At 44.2% G+C, this 17,799-nt stretch overlaps 1 protein-coding gene across 1 annotated transcript in view; it reads left to right on the top strand.

Annotated features, from left to right (window-relative positions):
• The first annotated feature begins 449 nt into the window (after positions 1 to 449).
• FAT4 (FAT atypical cadherin 4) overlaps positions 450 to 17,799 on the top strand; it is a 386,231-nt gene continuing 368,881 nt past the window's right edge. The window contains exon 1 of the mRNA XM_078676811.1: positions 450 to 6,455. Coding sequence (XP_078532937.1) covers positions 1,254 to 6,455 — 5,202 coding nt within the window. The 5' untranslated portion in view covers positions 450 to 1,253. The remainder of the gene's footprint in view (positions 6,456 to 17,799) is intronic.

Below are 17,799 nucleotides of genomic sequence, written 5' to 3'. Positions count from 1 at the left end.
CGTCTAGGGGGGCAGCGCCTCCTAAGTGGTACCTGAATCCTGGTGGCTCTGAAACAGTTAATGCAAGTCTTGGCCCCGAGTTTCCCAGACGTGCTTTCTTAATCCTTTTTTCCCTCCTGGTTATTATTATAGCAATCTAACGGTCCCCCCTCCCTGGTGCTGACCAGCCGCCTCCCACCTCCCTTCCCCTCCCTCCGAGCGCTGCTGGAGCAGCCAGGGCAGCCTGCCGAGGAGGAGGAGGGACGCCCCTCGCCAGAGGCCGGGCCCGGGCAGCGGCACCGAACGAGGCGGGGAAACGGGGGGCTGCTCTGGGAGAGGGGAGGCGCCGTGACAGGCTTGTGGCGGGGCGGGGCGGGGAGTGAGCGGGAGGAGGCGTGTGTGGAGGGGCTGATGGAGAGCAGCGCGTCTGTGAGGGACCAAAAGTTTTGCTGGTCTGTGCTGGGGAAGCCGGGAAGCAGGACGGGGAGCCGCAGCATCGCGCTGACACCAGAGGAGCGAAGGCACACTGGCACAGCGCACAGCCAATAGGATTACAAGGGTGACACAGGAGGGCTGCTGGCACCGGCTACCACGGCTGCCGCCTGCTTTGCTTCTGCTACCTCGGCTTGGTTGGAGTAAAGAGGAGACTTGGATGTATGTTTTTTTGGGGTGTTTTCTGTTTTTTTAATGTGGCTTCATCTTGGAGTGTTTGGGAACCTGCACTTGGCTGGAAACACACAGTGGGAGCACAAAAGACTTGACGGGACGGAAGGGGCTGACATCCGCTATTCTGCCGCAGCATCCGTGGCCGGAGCCCAGGGGGAGGGCGTCGGGTGCCACCGCGGAGCCCTTGGCACTGGAAGTGCCTTCCTGAGAGGGGCCAATCTTAAGTGCCTGTTCGTGAGCTGAAACCATAGGACACTGCGACTTGTTTGTGAGCTGGATACAGACTTTTCTCTCCTTTGTAGACCACCTGTTTGTTGCGGAAACCATAAGCAAGGAAAACTTCATTTTGTTTCTTTTAAACACTGGGTCAGAATTTAACAGGAGTGTTTCTTTTTTGCGTGCACAGAGGGAAACATCTTTGTCCCGAACTACAACCTCCACAGGAGAGCGGGCAGTCAGGAAACATGGCACCTTACCCCCCTGGATGCCCGTGCTGATGCGGGTTGCCTTACCTCCCTCGGGCACCCTGCTTGTCGTGGACTGCGTTGTTGACTCACCTTGTCCATTGCTTGTTGGCCAGTGTCATTGTATTGTCTTCCAAAGGCACCATGCCCCATTCTTCAGCTGACACTGGTGCTCCCCGATGGTGGCAGATGCTTTCTCCACGGCTGTCCACCCTCGTTTTGCTACTGTTGACTCTCTGCTGTACTTTTCCAGGAGCTACCTCTTCCCACTCTGCCAGCCCCTCGCAACTCAGACAGGTCTTCCAGGTGTTGGAGGAGCAGCCCCCTGGCACCTATGTGGGCACCATCACGACCAAGCCCGGCTTCACCTACCGCCTGAGCGAAAGCCACCCCCTCTTTGCTCTGAACGCCACCACTGGCCGAATCCACACTACAGCCAGCATTGACCGTGAGAGCCTCTTGCCCAGTGATGTGATCAACCTGGTGGTGCTTTCTAGCCAGCCCACCTACCCCACAGAAGTGCGCATCCTAGTGTTGGACATCAATGACAATGCACCCGCCTTCCCTGAGGCCTCCATTGCTGTCTCCTTCAAAGAAGATGCACAGGGAGGCCGTCAGGTGCTGCTGGATACGGCAACAGATGCTGATACTGGCTCCAATGGAGTCGACCACCGTTCTTACCGCATTGCAGCGGGAAACGAGCAGAATCGCTTCAGCCTTGCTATCACCCTCAACCCCAGTGGTCAGGGTGCCTTCCTTCACTTAGTATGCCAGGGCGGGCTGGACAGAGAGGTTGATGCTGTCTATCAACTACTGCTGGAAGTTGAAGACCGTGGTAGCCCACGCCGTGTGGGACAGCTGCAGGTCAATGTCACAGTGCAGGATGTGAATGATAACCCACCCAGGTTTGAGCTACCACACTACCGTGTAGAAGTGGCTGAAGATGCAGCACCTGGCTCCAGTTTGCTACTCGTATCTGCTTCTGATCCGGATGAGGGCAGCAATGCGGATGTGCGCTACGAGCTTGCTGAAGAAGGTGGTGGTGGTGGTGGCCCCTTTGCCCTGGACCCAGTCTCTGGGGTGTTGACATTGCGTGAGTCACTGGACTTTGAGGCTCAACGACAGTACTCGCTCTCCTTACGTGCTACGGATCGTGGATCTCCACCACTAACTGGCCGTGCAGAGGCCACAGTAACCCTCACTGATGTCAATGACAATGAGCCAGTGGTGCGTTTCCGTTATTTCCCAGCTTCAGCTCGCTCAGCTTCAGTCGATGAGAATGCACCAGCCGGGACAGTGGTAGCCTTGCTGACTGTCACTGATGGAGACTCATCCGCTGCTAATGGCAACATGTCAGTGGCCATTTTGGGTGGCAATGAGCAGCGTCACTTTGAGGTTCAATCGAGCAAGGTGCCTAATCTCAGTCTCATCAAGGTGGCTAGTGCACTAGACCGGGAACGCATTCCATCATATAACCTGACTGTCTGTGTTTCTGATGGTGGGCGGCCACAGCCTCGCTCCTCAGTGGCTAGCTTGGTCATCTTTGTGAATGATGTCAATGACCATCCGCCCGTCTTCCAGTATGAGAAAGGGGAGAAGGATGGCCCGTATCGTGTGAAAGTTGCAGAAGACCTGGCAGTGGGCAGCTATGTCTATGGTGTGTCAGCCACTGATGACGACTCAGGGTTGAATGCTCACCTGCGCTACGCTATTGTGACAGGCAATGCCTTGGGTTGGTTTGGCATTAGTGAGGGTAGTGGGCTTGTGACAAGCATTGCACCTTTAGACCGTGAGACCACAGGTGAAGTAGCACTCAACATAAGTGCACGTGATCAGGGGGCTCAACCCAAAGTGGCTTATGCTACGCTGGTGGTCACAATTGTCGATGTCAATGACCAGAGTCCACAATTTGACCAGGGCACTGACATTCATGTCACCTTAACAGAAAATGCACCAGCGGGCACTGCGTTGCTCACCTTGGCTGCTTCTGACAATGACTTGGGGGCCAATGGTACTGTACGTTTCACTTTTGACCCAGAAACGGACACAAAGGCACTGTCAGCTTTTCGATTGCACCCTGTGTCTGGGAGATTAAGTACTTCAGTTGAGTTGGATCGTGAAGATAGAGGACATTACCAGTTAGTTGTTCTTGCCACCGACATGGGCTCACCACCCCTGTCATCAGTGGCGAGGGTCAATGTCAAACTCCTGGATGTCAATGATAATAGCCCAGTCTTTTACCCTATCCAGTATTTTGCCAACATTCAAGAGAACGAGCCTGCAGGTACATCTGTGGTTACAGTGTCTGCCTCCGATCCTGATCTTGGCAAAAATGGCACAGTGTGGTATATCATCACAGCTGGAGACACCACCAAATTTCGCATCAATGGCAAGAACGGAGTAATATCCACCAAAGCGGCACTAGACAGGGAAGAGAAGACCGCTTACCAGTTGCAGGTTGCTGCCACCGATGGTGGGAACCTCCAATCACAAAACAATGCCATAGTCACCATCACAGTGCTGGACACTCAAGACAATCCTCCGTCCTTCAGCCAGACTTCGTACAGTTTTGTTATTTTTGAGAATGTTGCAATTGGTTATCCCGTTGGCACTGTCGTGGCCTCCTCCATGGACCTCAACACAAATATAACATACCTGATCACCACAGGGGACCAAAAGGGCATGTTTGCCATTAACAGATTTACTGGCCAGATCACCACGGCAAACATCATAGATCGAGAGGAGCAGGCATTTTACCAGCTGAAAGTGGTAGCCAATGGCGGGGCTGTAACTGGAGACAGCCTGGTCAATATAACTGTGAAAGATTTGAATGATAATTCCCCTCACTTTCTCCATGCAGTGGAAAGTGTCAATGTTGTGGAGAACTGGAAGGCAGGGCACCCAGTATTCCAAGCCAAAGCTATGGACCCCGATGAAGGTATCAATGGCCAGATACTATACAGCCTCAGGCAGAACCCCAAGGGACTCTTTTCCATCAACGAAAAAAACGGTTCCATAAGTTTAACAGGACTTCTTGACATAAATGATGGCACATACCAAGTGGAAATTTTGGCTTCTGACATGGGGGTCCCCCAGCATTCATCAAGTTTTATATTAACTGTTTCTGTCCACGATGTTAATGATAACACGCCAGTGTTCGACCAACTCTCATATGAGGTTACCATTTTGGAATCTGAACCTGTGAATTCTAGATTTTTCAAAGTGCAGGCTTCCGATAAGGATTCTGGGGCTAACGGGGAAATTACTTATACTATAATCTCAGGGAATGCTGGTGATGCTTTTGGCATATTCCCAGATGGTCAGCTTTATGTAAAAAGTGAGCTGGATCGTGAAGTTCAAGACAAATATCTTTTGCAAATTGCTGCCTCAGACAGAGCAGTAGAGCCTCTGAGCGATACTGTGAATGTTACAATAATTCTTGAAGATGTAAATGATAACAGACCTTTATTTAACAGCACAAATTATGTTTTTTATTTTGAAGAAGAACAGAGTGGTGGATCTTCTGTTGGGAGAATAAGTGCCAAGGATAAAGATTTTGGACCCAACGGCGAGGTGATGTATGCATTCGAAACTATGCAGCCTGATTTTGAGCTAAACACTATGACTGGGGAGATTTTAAGTACTCACCAATTTGACAGGGAATCTCTTATGAGGCAAAGGGGTTCTGCAGTATTCAGCCTTTCAGTGACTGCAACTGATTTAGGACTGCCAAAGCCTCTGAAAGACCAGGCGGTTGTCCAGATTTACATCCGTGATATCAATGATAACCCCCCCAAATTTTCCAAAGACCTCTATCAAGCCACCATATCAGAATTAGCAGTAAATATGACCCAGGTCCTAAGAGTTTCTTCTTCGGACGTAGATGAAGGTATGAATGGTTTGGTTCATTACTCTGTCATTAAAGGGAATGAGGAAAACCATTTCTTGATCGATAGTGCCTCCGGTCAAGTCACCTTAATTGGCATACTGGACTACGAATCAACTGCCTCCTACTCCCTAATTATTCTGGCTGTAGATTCTGGAACAACTGCTCAAAGTTCAACATGCACATTAAGCATTGAGGTCTTAGATGAAAATGACAATACTCCATTCTTTCCCAAGTCTACGTTGTTTGTGGATGCCCTTGAAAATATGCGGATTGGTGAACTTGTTTCCTCTGTCACGGCTACTGACTCAGACTCTGGTATCAATGCCGACATTCATTATAGTATTACTGGGACAAATAACCATGGTACATTTAGCATCAGCCCTAACACTGGAAGTATATTCCTTGCAAAAAGATTGGATTATGAAACACAATCTCTTTACAAGTTAAACATAACAGCGAAAGATAATGGCAGGCCCCCGCGTTCTTCTACTATGTCAGTGGTGATACAAATTAGGGATTTCAATGACAACCCACCCAGTTTCACCCCTGGAGATATCTTTAAATCTATTGTGGAAAACATTCCCATTGGAAGCTCTCTCTTGTCAATCACAGCTCATGATCCTGATGCAGATATTAATGGGCTGCTAACATATGCCATTGTTCAACAAACGCCAAGAGGCAACCATTTTGGCATTGACGAAAACAGAGGAACAATATTCACAGTTGCTGAGATAGATCGCGAGTTCACAAATCTTTTTGAACTTACTGTAAAAGCCAGCGATCAAGCAGTTCCTTTAGAGTCAAGGAGGCACGCTTTGAAAAATGTGACAATATTAGTCACAGATCTAAACGACAATGTTCCAACATTCATATCCCAGAATGCTCTTGCTGCGGACCCTTCCATTGTGATTGGTTCCATTCTTACAACAATAGTAGCGTTTGACCCTGATGAAGGCGCAAATGGTGAAGTGGAGTATGAAATCATAAACGGTGACACCGAAACCTTTATTGTGGATCGTTACAATGGAGACCTCCGAGTGGCATCAGCCATGGTGCCCTCCCATCTTACTTACAACCTTATCATTTCAGCAAAAGACATGGGACCGGAAAAAAGAGCTTCCACTACTGAACTGACAATCCTTCTCCAAGGGCTCGATGGGCCTATCTTTACGCAGCCAAAATACATAACCATTGTTAAAGAAGGGGAGCCAGTTGGGACAAATGTAATTTCCATTGAAGCATCCAGTCCAAGAGGATCCCAGGCCATTGTGGAATACTACATAGTTTCAGTCCGGTGTGAGGACAAAACTGTAGGGCGTCTTTTCACAATTGGGCGTAACACTGGGGTTATCCAGACGGCTACGGTTCTTGATAGAGAACACGGAGCTCGCCTTTATCTGGTGGATGTGTATGCTATTGAAAAAGAAAGCGTCTTTCCAAGGACCCAAAGAGCAGAGGTAAGAGATTTTCAGTTTTTTAAGTAGCCTGCATCTGTGTTTGAAGTATTTTGCTTCACGGCCTGGTGTTCATTTCTTTTTGAGGTTTATAAATATATTATAAAGGGGTCGATTCATTGAAATTACTTTATTTGATCAATTTTGTTTTCTTGATTGTCTCTGTTGCAAAATCTTGTCTTACTTGATCCTTTGTGAATGCATGCAGACAGACAAAAAATTCAACATTTGGTTCCTGATTAAGATACTCTATAATACTTTTACTTAAAAGAAAAATGTTATGTTAACTTTGGCTTGTGCTTGCTGTCAGAAAACCCTAAACATCTCAAATACTGAACCGAATTCTTTTTTACTAACATGCATTCTGGTACATTGCCTGCTACATAATATACAGTTGCAATTCGTGTTTTAAAGAGCTGAAGTTTAGTTCATGATGCAAGATCTGTGTTGTGAGGAAAGCAGGTCATTTTTGAACTTTGATAAACTTTTGTGTCACTTTGACTGGTGCCGGAAGTCTTTGCATTTCCTCAGAGGCTGTCCCAAACGTAACCTTTTGTAGCGCGCTCTACGTGCCTCTCCATACTACCGCTGTCTCACTGATAAAAATCTGCAGTTCACTGCAATCATCACACTAACATGTTGCCCAGGGTAAATACGTGCCCTGCTTACCTTCGCACGTATGATACCAGTGGTTGTCTTTGAAAATAAATACAGCGGTACCATACAATGCAGACACGCACATTACATGCATTTATTGCTTGCAGACCCTGTCAGTGCACTAAAGTCATATGACATAACATAAAAAGTCACGACTTGGCATTAAACCTGCCGTCCCTTTCACGAGTGCCAGAAAGTTTCTGTGATTCTTAAAAGCAATTTAAAATTAGCGGCACCGGTTGTGTCTAAAATAAAATTGTACTATGCACCAACCCTCAACCCTTCCTTTTTTGGGAACAGATTTGTTTGGCAACAAGATAAAAACTAACAAACAGGTAGGGCCCGATTCACAATGGTAAACTTAGACGTTTGTGTCTAAATTTTGTGAATAGGGCCCGTGGTCAGAAATGCAAGGATGGTGCCATTTTTGGCTACTAGTCACATGAATGCGGCCATCCTTTCTTTTTGGCACATAGCAGGGAATAGAACATGATGCATTGATGGGGTGGAGTACCGCTCTCTGTAGGGAAGGCTGGTGGTACCTTCATTGCCTCAGTCCTTCTTCCGTCCTGCAGGTATCCCAGTCCAAGCTGTGAAGCCCTGCATCTCCTTTCCTGTCTAGAAGGAGTTTAGACGAAAGTCCTCATTGGATTCCATGGCACTGTCATGTTATTGTTGGCAGAACACCTGCTGCAAACACACTCCTAGATCTGGCAGGAGAGCTCAGAATATTTCTAGTTGTAGGGCTGTTCCTGGTGGTGACATAATGCTGTGTGTTCTTTCTTTCCATCTCATATCTGCCTTGGTTTTGGTACTTACTCTCTTTCCATGTTCCTCTGGGAGTAAATTGAAAATATTTTGTTGCCAAGAATTTGAACTAGAACTCACTCAAAGTATCCAGGCCCATGTGTGTGTATCTCAAGAAATATTAGTTATGGTTGTTGGCTTGGCTTGTTGTCTGTTTGCTGTGCTGATGTGGAAAGAAAGTCCAAATATTAACAAAGCTATGTAAAGTGTGATGAAGTTGTTTAGACGCCGTAAAAGAGAGGCGTAAAGACCTCCTCAGCTCACTGTACACTCTGGTGTCAGTTGTTTCAGGGTGTGGGGTTTTCAGTAGAGTCACGATGGGTCCCAAGATGGAGGAAAAATTTGAAATAGTGTTATTCCCAGTCAGTTGGATTAACTAGTTGGCAGTACAGAGCCAGAGCCACACAGGTCCCTAGTCTTTATTCACCACTGTCTAGAGGTTGCTAGCGGTTGTGCCGGCTTTAAACTGTGATTTGCACTGCTTGTGGCGGGTATTTGCTGCTGAGCCCGCAGGGCTTCGCATTAGTTGCTCTTTTGCTCTCCCTCTGACCTGCACACCCTGAAGATGCCTTGCATACAGTAGATCGGCCTACTTATGTCTTCTAATAGTACATCCTGGAAGCACCATTTGGGTCAATACACATGCTGAGGTTTTATGAGTAAGGACAACTAGATAATATGTTTTCCTACTGGTCTGAACAATAATCAGGATGCTTCATCTGAAGATGTAATTCCAAAAAGGAGCACAGTGATCTTATTTGGAAAATCCCTGGCCTCATATTTTTTACCCAACCCTGCATTCAGAACCCTTCTTGTCTAGTACACATACACAACCAACCGAGGGCTTGTTTCAAGGTCTGTGGAGGTTTTGTATTCCATCACTGGCACATGAACGTATTTATTGGTTTCGCCTCGCTGCTTTGGTGAAAAATCTGAAGGCTGTTTTCATGTAGGTTTTTTTGTTGTCATGTAAACGAATTCATGTTTTTCAGTTATAATTAAGTCGTATTCAACTCCTGGAAAACTGCAATACGTGTAAAGTGCTAGTATTCCTTACACTTTCCAGTGCAGGACACTGTCCCACTGAGCTATCTTCAGTGCCACATATCGATTCCAGAGATTTTTGTTATTTTTGCTATATTTCATTTGGTACCTCTCTGTGGGAAATAACAGCACTTATGGAACCGATTTGTACTTTGAATGGACCCCCCATTTACTTGCCCCCTACACTATCTATGGAGGTGGGTAAATGCAGGATATTTTTTTATATTGAATATTTCATCATCATAGCTTCTGCAGACGAAAAGGCAAATCTGTACTGCCCGTTCCCAGCTAAAACGTGTTAGCCTTGCTCTATTCACTTAAATAATATGCTGGTTTAGTCTTCCCCGGCCCCTAGAAAAAATCTATTACTTTAAATCAATGACTCATGTCCTGTGAACTCGGATCCAACAAATAAACCCCTTTTTTCGCCCCCATCTGATCCCCCATCAGATGTCGTTAGTTGCTCCTCGCCACTTGCCCCTGCTTGCCCTGCTGTGGTGTCGTCTCTAGCAATCCTTGTGGGTCTGTGGCGACCTTAACCGCATGCGCGCTAGCGGTTTTCCCGCTGTGCGCGGCGGTTTTTAAAAACCCGCGTTACATGACGAGCTGGGCTCGTCATGAGTATACGAGAGGCGTAACTCATGACGAGCTCAGCTCGTCATGAGCGTCGAAGGGGTTAATAAAGTGTGGGAGGAGGGCTTTTACGGGAGAGGGTTGCTGCTTGAGCAGGCTGCTGCTTGCCCCACCTTCCTGAACTAGGCCTGTCTGGGCTTTGCACCCAGATCTTGAGTAATGGCATTTCTTCACCAAAACAAATGGAATGTTGCTCCAAGCCATGCATGTCACTGGTCCAAGCATTTCCATTATTTTTCTGCAATGCCCATTAGCGTATTTTACTGAAAACTTCAATCATTTTCATGTGTCTCGAAACTTCTCAAACAGTTCTCTGCCTTATTCTCTTTCCTTCATTGGTCTGAAGAGTTGCATCAACTTCTTTCCACCTTAGAATGTTGAAGCCTTTATGGGTCTTCTCACTGGCAGAATTATTGACTGACCAAACACCCAGGAACCCATTCACAATAGCCCTTCTTACGAGCGACCTGGTGGAGGCTACTTTGTGTATGAGCCCGATAAATAATGATACCCTGGAAATCTGTTTTTTTGGGCTGATAAATAACTCCTGGTGCAATTTGTTCCCATCAAATGGGACATAATATGCACATTTTGGTCATTTCTGTGTCAAAATACATGTTCTGGGGTTTGCTGTGATTTTTTACCTGTTTGATTTCAGAAGGTTTGACCTGCTGAAATTTAATTCCGTTTTCAGGCTTTATCACACACAGTAATTACCGGATGCAGTAGACTGCGCCTAAGATAAATGACCATCATGCAAACTGGTGTTTTCCCAGGTTGCTTAATTTACTGGGCCACAAGTAATGAGAGCCAGCATGTTTTGATCATGCAATTGTGACTTAGGTGCACAAATAGTTGAATTTTCTGCAGTAACATGCAAATACATGCCAATCCACTAGCTGGGATAGAAAAGCATACCTTCCAGCAGACCTTCCTATATGAGTATGAATGTGTTAGGGTGCAGAAATGGGAGGGAAGGGTTGTGATAGTGTCACTGTCATGAACGCTGTCGTGCACATTCACAAAGATATGAGTGTGTGGGTAAAGTGTTTCCAACTCCAGCTACTCGTGCAAAGGCAGTATTAAGTGGGTTTACAGCTTAGAAATTAGAGTCCCATGCCCCTATATTGAACGAATGAAGGAAGCATATTTTGAGAATGCACCTTTATGCTACCCCTATTTACGCTACACTTATTTATCTAGATAATACTCATTGAAGCCCTTGGGTTTCATACACTTTCATGACTTCTCTGGCTACTTGTAAATTCCATAAGTAATGTAAAATATATGATGAAATCTATGAGAATTTTCTGACTTTCCATGAAAGCCACGAAATTGGCACCCACTTTTAAAGTGTCAAGGATATTCCGTTTAATGATACAATATTGAGTGAAAAAATATCGTCTTCCGACAATATTGAGCAATGCATACTGAGTGACAAAACATTGTCCTCCAACAATATTTAGTGCTGGATATCGACTAATGCTCTATCACCATGTTATGGATATGTAGTTGATTGTAAATGTACTATTCTTAACACCACGTCTATGTACCTTGAAAACATATCTTCTGGACTCCAGGAATTATGTTAGACAATCAGGTGCTAGAACTTTCCATAGGGAAACTTTAATGTGATCAACCTTTCTTCCTAAGTACAGCATGTCTTAAGATCCAAATTCAATTCTACATATTAGGACTTAACAAATTTGTGAAATTCTTCTTGTTATTCATCAACCAGGATAACTTCATATAGCAATGTCAAACAACCTTACCTTGAAGAGGACTCTTAATAGTTAAAGTTTCATTCCAAATATAGAAGTATCTTCGCTGAAAATCTTTAACAAAGTCTGTGTTTAAAAATGGGTAAGGGACATTTGTCTGTTCATAAAAAAATAAGAGGGAAAAATATCAAACTTACCCAAAAATATATATCTTTTGAAACCATTATTTTAATAACACTCTATATTCTGAACAGCATAATTCATTTTTCCAGGCTGTTTATATACAAAGTGGTGTTTTAGTAGGTGCAACAGATTTGCCAGGGATTTGACTGACATGAGGAAAATCAGCAGTAACATTTATATTGAAAGACTTTTCTTGACAAATTGTTTGTTATAAGTACTACCACCAATGGAACTGTGGTTAAAGCATGTAATAATGAAGAAGTAAGCGGAAGCACTGCTGCCAAGCATAGATAGGGTCCTGTTTATTTTACTACTGACTGTGGCTCCATACTTTAATCTGGTCCCCTAAAATTAGGATGCATGTGATATCTTCACAAAGTTCATCATATATTCTCAAGAAAGAAACTCAGACGCCTGGCTGCGTTAAAGGGAAATTGTCACTCCTTTCCATCCATTTACCACTGAATCATAAAGAACCTCTCAAATAACAGCATTGTCAGCCATTTAGCACACATTTTGGTTTTGCTTTTAATAGTGGAAAACAACCCTTTTCCTGCTAGTGAAGACTGTTTAGCAGCTTATTATCAATACTTTGGAATGCTAAAGGTTGTTTGATGCAATTTTTAGGATGTACTACATTTAGTTATCTTTCAGACAGATATATGTGTCTCAGTGTTGTAGATAATAATTGAATACTTCTATGTACAGGGCTTGCTGTGCCAAATTGTAGTTGAGATATTGATATTTTTCTTCTCCCAAAGTTATGGATAGTTCTGTGTAAACTAAATATATCCACAAACTGTACGAACGCGTAGTCCTGTATCCAAGCAGGTACTTTGTAGATGTATTCACAGTATTCACTTAGTTCTTATAAACCCCGTCATGTCATGAATTGCCGCTACCAATCCTGGAGTTGTAATAACCAGGTCTTTTTATGGTCTGGCTTGATAGTGCAGCTTTCACCAGACAATTATGTGAGCATCACTAGAGAGGGGCTTTTTCTCTATGCACAAGTGGAGAGCCAGGAGTACATGTCTTGATTGGGCAGAAATTGTGTACTTCCATAAAAAGTGCATGCTCTCCACACAGCTGTGATCATTCTGTTTATTCATTCAACTGCCTAAGCCTGAACTTTCAGGGTCACACACATGACATTGGAGTGCTATAAAAGTGTCTCAGATAACTAGCTAATTTTAGATGTTTTTCTTGGCAGCAGCACAGATGGGAGGAGGGCAGTCATTAACCTACATGGATTTTTAAGTCTGGCTTGACAGTGCAACAATCACCTGGCATTTTACCCTGCACCAATATTATTCTAAAGTTCTTTGCTTCCACACAAATGTATATTTATTCCAATGTTATTTACTCGTAATGCTTCACATTCCTTTACAAAATTCATTTAAAGGCCATCCAATTGGCATTACCAATGCTTGTTTTTTAAATGCAGTTTATACTCCATGCAGATTATGCCCTATACATCACTGTATCTCTGCATTTATTCCAGCAGAGCCAGCATATTTGTTCTGAGGTAATTCAGTACTAGACATTTGTATGTGTTTTCTTTCTCATCATAAGGTTTGCTTCCACAATATAGTCCAGGTCCATCAGTTTTCAGGCAGCTCTAGCACTGTTGTTTCATCCTTCATTTTTGTGACTTTCTATAGTTTAGTTATAATCATGTTGTTACACACATCCTTGTAAAACATTCCATCTATAGTTTTTTTTAATCATCATAGTGCTCTATTTTCAACCTAACGCCTTAACCGCGGTGGTTTTTCCGCTGCGGTGCGGGCGTTCTATTGAGTGGGCGAGGCTCCGTCGGCCGTTGGCTGACGCAGCACCCGCGAGGTAGTGCTCCCATCGGCCATTGGCCGACGGGAGCACGGAACGGGTTAACCTTGTGTTTATGGTCATCTGAGAAAATAAATAAAACGAGAACCTTTAGCCCTTAATTATGTTCTACAATTATAGAGGTATAAATAGAAAATTATCTTTGAGCTGAGCATTATGTAGTTGGGAGATGGGAGCAACATTATTTGGATAGCTTGATTTTCTTCTCAACACATTTAGCAATTTAATTGAAATATTTGACATTCTCAAAAGTATTGCATAATAACATACTTACATTCCTCACTCTCCCATCACAATCTAAGATCTCCTCCAACAGAAGAAATGGTCTGACATTAAGTCATATTAATATTTTTCTATTTTTCTATATGTTTACACTTAGGAGAAGAACTATGCCTCGGGAATCTATTTCCTTATACTCAATTTTTAACAGAATGTCCACCTCTATATAACAGAATACTTTTGATTAGGCTGAACTTTTTAATGGCATACACCTGATACTTTTATCAGTACATGTTAGAGAAAGACAGTGTTAAGCAAATATTCCCACCCTTTAATTGCTTCCAAGAAGGAAAGTTATTTATCTGAAGGTCCGTATGCTGATCTTTCCAAAGAATACTCCAATAATAAAGGGAGGTATAAGTAGCGATTTTTTAGAGAGGTCCAGCAACCATGCTCCTTATTGAACAGTAAATTATCGAACGGGTGCAGGTTCTAAATCAGGGGGAAGACCCATACCTGGATCCAGAGGAGTTACACAAATTATAATACTAGAAACTTCATATACTTGATGTATTGCCCATGTCTTCTTTGTTATATAGGCAAGACCACCAGACCCATCAAAATGCGTATCACTAAGCATCACAGCAACATCCGCTGCCATCGCAATGCAGCAAAGATGAGTTCTCACTTTTTGGAGGCCAGACATACTCCAGATGACCTCAGATGGAATATTATGGAGGCCAACAAACAGTGGAGCAGACAGACTCTATTTAAAAAAGAACAACGTTGGGTTTACAGCCTGTGATCTCACACAAAAGGACTTAATGACAAAATACAGTGGGACAAGGTAGACAGCCCCCAACCATGAAACCCACCCCTTCTTATGCCAACACATATGCAGGGAGGAATCAACATAACGCACCTTGTGCCACAGCTAACACACTTGAAATCAATCATGTTAGCCCGCTTGGCCATTCTGCAAACCCCTGTGCTGCCACACATGATTTTCATTACCGACTGGACTCACCGGTCCCTCATTACCTCAACCATACATCTCCTTTATAAGCACAACCACTGCTTCACTTCCAATGCTACCCTTCATCTAAACAGTTACAATCCTTGGATAAACATCTCTTAAATATTCTTAGGTATAGGAAAACAAGATGGGGTGGCAGAGGTTTCTCGGTGGCTGCGTCTAAATTGTGGAACTCGCTTACCCCTTTGACATCCAGTCTTCAACCTCACGCCCTATTTCGCAAGGCCTTAAAGACATGGCTGTTCGTTCTGTAATGGGCAACCATTAGTTTCTCCTCAGTTCCTCCTTCCGAAGACCAATCTGCTACCAGCTTCTTGACGCCATTGGCATTTGTTGCTCATTACAAGTCTGCTTCATTCATTTACTCCTTACCTATAGGTTAGCAGAGCAGGGTAGGTCCACGGCTAGTATACAGAGGAATCCACATGAGTTATTGATTACATTTCTTCTGTGTCTTCACTGCTTTCTTGGCTCTCCTATGAGGCCATACGAATCACCTATCGGTACATGGTTATTGTACCAGTTTCTTCATCAGCAGCAAGGCGTGGTTCTCTGCCTCCCTAAGGGGCATCATTCACTCAGCTTTTGGGTAAGTTCGCCCCTCTGGTTATTTTCTCAGTGGTATAAATGGAATCATTTGGGCTTGTGTGTAACACTAAGGTCCTGTTTATGAGTTTTTGCAGAGCAGTGGCACACGCCGCCCGCCTGCCAGATTACGACTTTTTAGCAGTCTGGCAGGTGGACGGCGTGGCGGTCCCATGGCGGTGCCTCTTTTAAAGGTGGCGTTGCTATTAAAAAAGCCACCTTAATGGGACCACACTCTAAGGTTCGTGCACGGCATGGACTCAAAAGTCCATGTTGTGCAGGAACTTATTTGTATGCACACAGGGGGGCACATGATATGCCCCCCTGTGTGCATCCACATATGTTTGAGGCACGTGTCCCCATAGGGCCCCCGTGTTTCCTCTCCACTAGGGTTTTCATGGCGGTGGAACTGCCTTGAAAAGCCTAGCTGAGAGGAAACTCGTAATATGCTTGGGAGGACTGTGGCGGTCCCGCCAAGCATATTGCGGCCTCTGACAACTGCTCCTACACCAGGGAACAGAGATTTTCCTGGTGAAGTCGGAGGTCTCAGTGCAGTCCTCCTTCCTGAGCCATAATCGGGCTGGCGGACCTCCAGTGTGGCGGTGGCTGGATCTGACACCACTGTGCTGATATGAGTCTGGCGGTCCTTGGACCGCCAGAATAGTAATATGGCCCAAAGTAGTATTAGTGAACTGTCCACGTTACTCAAATAATGATACTTACTTTTTATCCACCTATGTCTGCTTTGCAATAGTTGTACATTCTAAATAGAGTATTTTATATTGCTATGTCATGAATATGTGTGTCATGATTTTAATACCCCACCTATTCATAAATAGCCCTCTAGAAACAAAACCCTTGCTGAATTGATGGGCAGCTAGATGCAGATATTGTACATTAAATGTAATATTGATAGCTGATCAGAACCCGCTCTCTGGCTACAGTTCCTTTATGACTGTCTCCCTAATTTTTACTAACAGGTTGGACCCCCTTCCTGCACCACAGAAGGTGCATTATTAACCTATTTGAGTGGAGGCCCTGCATTTGTTACTGGGCCCCATTCCCTAGTAGGGTAGGTTTTCACTCAGTCCTGATGAAATGCCACTGACCTTCCAGGCATGAAACATGGTGACTTCACTTAACCCTCATTGAAGCTATCTCAGTACATTATTACCTGCATTAGCTCCCCTGTTTAAATGTTGTCAAGGGAACCACCACTCCATTCAAAACCCTTTCGGTCCCTTAGACACTTTTAACCCACTTGTGCACCACCCTACCTTCACATCCCCTCACTTGCACACATCATACGGCTTCAAGATGAAAATATCCCTGCCATAGAAACCCCATTGAGCGGTCCGTCACGCAATGCAGTGGTGGCCCGACGAGGAGCGCATTATAATGAAGCATGACACCCTACCAGGTGAGTGAGGGCATTTTGATCTGATAACACAGATCCCCTCCTCCCCAGGATCCTTCCGACCAGACCACCTGATCCACTTGCTAGGGTCTCCCCCTGATTTAAGAACTGTGCTCAGTTTGATAATTTACTAGTAAAAACAAAATAAAGTCTGTATGTCTGCAACTGAGTTGAATCGCTCTGATATGCATTAGCAACATCTTGTGAAACATAAGAACAAACATTTCCAGATTACCCATGTCTGTTAATCTTGATTTTATACTTTATTTTCTATTCAGTTTAATGCTATAAAACTGGACTCAGAATTGTCTGTAACGTTTAATGTGGTATCTTTGTGTTACCTGTAATACTCTGTTTCACTCTTCTCCCTAGCTTAATATTGGATACATGTGGATTCTCAAAATGCCACACGACAAGACACTCACCCAACTCTTAAATACAGTTATCATCATTCTTGCCAGTCAAAGTAATAGCTGGAACTCCCACTCTCCTGCTTTCCTAGACCTTTGTCTGACGCCCAAACTATAATTGCCCTTTATTCAAAGACTTGATTTGTGCACAAAAATGCAGCACATTAAAATTCCAAACAGGATATAGTGTTGCCTGTTTGTTTTTCAAGTAATATTCCAAGCCATGTGGAAGCAGAACATTGCAATACCCGTGTCAACAGCTTTCATGGACTTGTAGTGTATAGTGATGAAGAGATATGTGTTAAGATTTGCATTACTACTTAATCCTACGGTTAGAGTCTATTGATTGTGTAATGTTTTCATTGGTCATTTGAGTGTATCTTTGAAGATCATGGGGTTTATTCTGTCCTCTGCACTATGTATGTCATGGCATTTTTTGATGTATCAAGCTCCTTTGGGGATTTGCAAAGGTGTAGCCTGGCCTTCTTTCTGTGCTCTTTGTAAAGAGTTTTATCTTGACCACAGTCCCAAAGCTGAAGCCTGTTTTGTTGAGCACAAACAGTGTCACATAATTGGCGGAGTTGGTAGTGTCCTGTATCAGTTTAGTTATTTCTAATGAGGAGAATGTTTTTGTGGAGGGTGCATCATTAACAATGTAAAGCTCTTATCACCAGGCAGTGATAGTCCTTGTTGATGTAAATACTCTCCTTGAACTTACATGACCCCTTTGTTCCAGTCTGCAGAGGTGCATATTTCTGTGAGTGGGGATCCCTAAACTGAAGTG

Source organism: Lissotriton helveticus, chromosome 2_1 (assembly GCF_964261635.1).
Source record: "Lissotriton helveticus chromosome 2_1, aLisHel1.1, whole genome shotgun sequence".
Lineage (NCBI taxonomy): Eukaryota > Metazoa > Chordata > Amphibia > Caudata > Salamandridae > Lissotriton > Lissotriton helveticus.
Note: the sequence above shows the minus strand (reverse complement) of the source record. Positions and strands in the feature narration are given on the sequence as shown.